The 3,546-nt window shown below is 53.8% G+C and overlaps 1 protein-coding gene across 1 annotated transcript; it reads left to right on the top strand.

Annotated features, from left to right (window-relative positions):
- Nucleotides 1–1,111: 1,111 nt before the first annotated feature.
- Nucleotides 1,112–2,728, top strand: LOC102440498 (UL-16 binding protein 5-like; the record flags this gene model as incomplete). The annotated part of the gene is made up of 3 exons (XM_006109257.3): nucleotides 1,112–1,409; nucleotides 1,634–1,897; nucleotides 2,509–2,728. Coding segments are annotated over 3 exons (696 nt in total), but the record flags the coding sequence as incomplete, so codon positions are not given.
- Nucleotides 2,729–3,546: the final 818 nt, after the last annotated feature.

The raw sequence follows: 3,546 nt of genomic DNA, 5'->3' as shown, positions 1-3,546 counted from the left end.
GAGTGAGAGCAGTTTTCCTTTGGGCTCGGTTCCCAGCACCCCGCACCCCCACGTGCATCCCCCCTCCCCCCCTCCTTGACCTCTTGACAAAGCTGACGTCCCACTTAGCCGCATCCCATGCCCGCTGCGTCCCATGCCCGCTGCGTCCCTGCGCCCTGGGTGGTGGGGGCATTGCTGACTGGGCTCCTGGTTTAGGGGTCCATTCCCCACTCTTACCTCTGGCTCCCCATGAGGGGGCCTGGGAGGGCTCCCCTGGCCCTAAAGGGGCCTGAACCCCATCTCACTCTGACATGCCCACTCCGCCGTCCTCCAGCAGCACCTGTGGCCATGGATAGGGCTGTTTGGCCCCAAGAAGCCCCAACCAACCTGTGTCTCACCAGGGGCGGCTCACACCCTCTCCTTCTTCCACAAGGTCCTAGCCCTGCACTAGGTTGAACAGCGCCCCCCTGAGGCACAGAAGGGAAGGCAGGAGGGGTGTGAGCCCCCGACTCCATCTGCTTCCACTCTAGGCCTCCACTGTCCTCCCCTCAGATGGGGCACTAACAAGGAGCCAGCCTTGCCCACTCCCACCCCCTGCTCCTCCCCACCCCCCAAGGTTCTGGTTCCATCTTTCCTCTGTTCACAAACTCCCTCTGGACAGTGTGTTGTTTTTGTTCCATGTTCTGTTCTTAGACATCTGTCATTGCTGCTGCTGCCAGCGCCCAATGTTCATCCTCACTGCCTCCTCTTCTGCCCACACTCCCCTCCAAGATGGTCTTAGGGAGGGGCCAGGGGCAAAGCAGGCTGGGAATCCACTGCCCCAGCCCCAGGGCAGGTGGGGCTCTGCCCCCAGGATGCTGCAGCAGAGTGAGCAGGGCGCCTGTGTTGACAGCAGAGAGTGTAGGGCCACCTTCTCCCCCTTTTCCCCTGGGGAGGAGGAAGCCATGATTTGTCCCAGCCTGGGCCCCTCCCTCTGGTTTCCTACTTGCAGTTACTTGAAGAAAAATATATCCTTTTCTGAAAAAATAAAACTGGGAGCCTGAGCCTCTGATATCTGGACCTGAACAGGGCAAGGGCTGCTCAGCCATCAGGGGGATTCACTTGCTGTCAGGAATGGGGGAGGAGCACTTAGGGTTACTTTTATTCCAACTCCAACCTTCCCCTGCATTTTCTCCTCACAGGTGCTAAATCTCTGGACTATAAATTCACAGTCACTCCTAATGGGCAACCATGGTGTGAAATTCAAGGCCAGGTCAATGGAAACACATTTCTTCATTATACCTGTGGTAGCCAGGAGGTCAAACTCTTCAGTGTTCTGGATGTGAATGCTACACAGGCCTGGAATCAGCAGAGAGACACTCTGCAAGATGTAGTGGAGGAGCTCAAGAAGACCCTGCTTGACATTAAAGCAGAGATTACTGCACCCAGAGGTACGTTTACAAAACCCAGGGTAGAGGTGGAACAGGATAGTAAGGTCAGGGAACAATTGTGTTTATGTAAATTTTGAAAGTTGGTCCCACCCTAGAGACTCAGGAGCCACAGAGGACAGAGCAGGACCAGGAGATAAGAGGGGAGCAGCGGGCTGGACACCAGGTGGGGACAAAGGCTCTGTCAAGACCCAAGGCTGACCTCTTTCCCTTGGTTTTGGGGACAGGTCCTCTCTCCCTGCAGAGCAGCATGATGTGTGAGCAGGAATCCAATGGACGCACCGGAGCATCCTGGGAGTTTGGATTGGATGGACAGATATCTGTCCACTTTGACCCAAGGAATGGAAACTGGGCAGTGCTGCACGGTGAAGGCAGAGTGTTAAAGCAAACATTGGCGAGTGACAAAGATATGACCAATCTCCTTGCTAGGACCTCAGTTGGAGACTGTAGGAAGTGGCTTAAAGAAGTTTTGTGTCCCCTGAGCACAAAAGGTAATTCTACAGAGGAAATGAAGTTGTATGTCCCTTGAAATGACATTCACACTGTGTGTGTTGTGTGTTGTGTGTGGTTTGAGAAAGTGAGCCATCCCCCACAGTGAGGGTGTTTTGGAGAGTAAGAGCCATAGGTTAGTTCTGTGATCCCTCCTTTGGCTTCTCACTTCCTCACGTCACATACCTTGGACCACTCACTGTGCATTTCTTGCTGACTGCAAACTTTCGGTCGTTGTTCTGTTTTCAGACCTTTTCCTTGTCCTGTTGCCCCTTCTCAGCATCACTTGTCTTCTTCAACTCACCTGGCCTATTCTGGAAATCCTTTAACACCACCTCAAATCAGCTCCTGGGAGGATTCTCTACCACCTTCCTCATGTGTCACCTCCTCTTCTGTCCCATAAGGAGTGATTCCTGTGTCCTTTGCTTCCCACATTAGCTGTGTGAGCCCATCTCCTCTCTTTGCTCCAACCCCAGGATCTGTCCAGTGGCTGCCACACGTAGAGGGTAGAAACTGTCTGCATCATAGGATTACCTGGGACAGCGTGGGTTGAGGAGGCTTCTCCGTAGAATTGGGTTCTGCATGGATGTTACCCTTTTGTGTTCCATTACAGCTGCATCAACCACTGCCACAGCAACAGTCCCGTCCAAGGCCAACACGCCCATCACTTCAATTCTCCCTGTGATCCTCACCTGCTCGATCATCATTGGCACCTTAGGCTGGGGCTTTTATGGTAACAGGTATTGAGGGCTTAATTATGTGGGAAATGAGGGACAGAAGGCCTGGGGTGAGGACAGGGAAAGATGAATTCCAGCCTGACCCCTGACCCCGCCCTTCTTAAACTTCTCCTGGAAATTAGACCAGGAGACTAACACGTTATCACTGAACAGCAGTAAGTTGCACAAGCTCAGCCCTGAGTGCTGCTGTCTCCTCACAGTTGTCGCCCACACCAAGGCTTAAGGCCTGTAGATGCTGAGGGGTTTAGGGATTGCAGTCCTGACTCCGATTCTCTGTTTGGGAGAGTGTTTGGAGCCCAGTGTGGATGGTGTGGGGACAGAGGCACACAATACTCACATTCAGGTGAGAGCAGCATGCTGGCTCCATGTGATGTGTCCAGGGGAAGGGAATATCCAAGGGGCTAAGAGGAGAGGGGCCTGGGTCTAATCCCAGGAAGGGGTGGCCTTGCAAACCCAACTCAAAAGGATGAAGTTCACAGGAAGTGGCTGTGAACGAGCTAGTAAGCAGGGAGGCAAACAGAAAGGACTACTTAAGGAGGCAACCCTTACAGTTAGAAGGAGGCCTGGGATTCCTGGCTGAGCCCTGGTGTACTCACCTGACAGCCAGCCTCCTCCACATTTCAGATCCTCAGCCACTGAGGGGCCCCTATGAATAGGGCAGGGCTGGGACCTTCATACTGAGAGCTCCAGGTGCTGCAGGGAAGAGGCTGGGAGAGAAGGAAAAGAAGGATGATTGTCTGCAACACTCCCCAGGCTGTCTGGTGTCAGGATGGGCCTTCCTGTCCATCAGAGCTCCCACCAGGTCCTTTACAGCCTCCCACCCCCAGGAGAATCAGACATGAGTGAAGGGAACAGAATGACTCATTAACCCAGAACCTCTGTGGCAGGGCTGGGGTGACTCTGTGATGTGCAAA

This window comes from Myotis lucifugus, unplaced genomic scaffold, assembly GCF_000147115.1.
Source record: "Myotis lucifugus unplaced genomic scaffold, Myoluc2.0 scaffold_7516, whole genome shotgun sequence".
NCBI classification, from domain to species: Eukaryota; Metazoa; Chordata; class Mammalia; order Chiroptera; family Vespertilionidae; genus Myotis; species Myotis lucifugus.
This window is presented reverse-complemented; position numbering and strand designations above follow the sequence as displayed.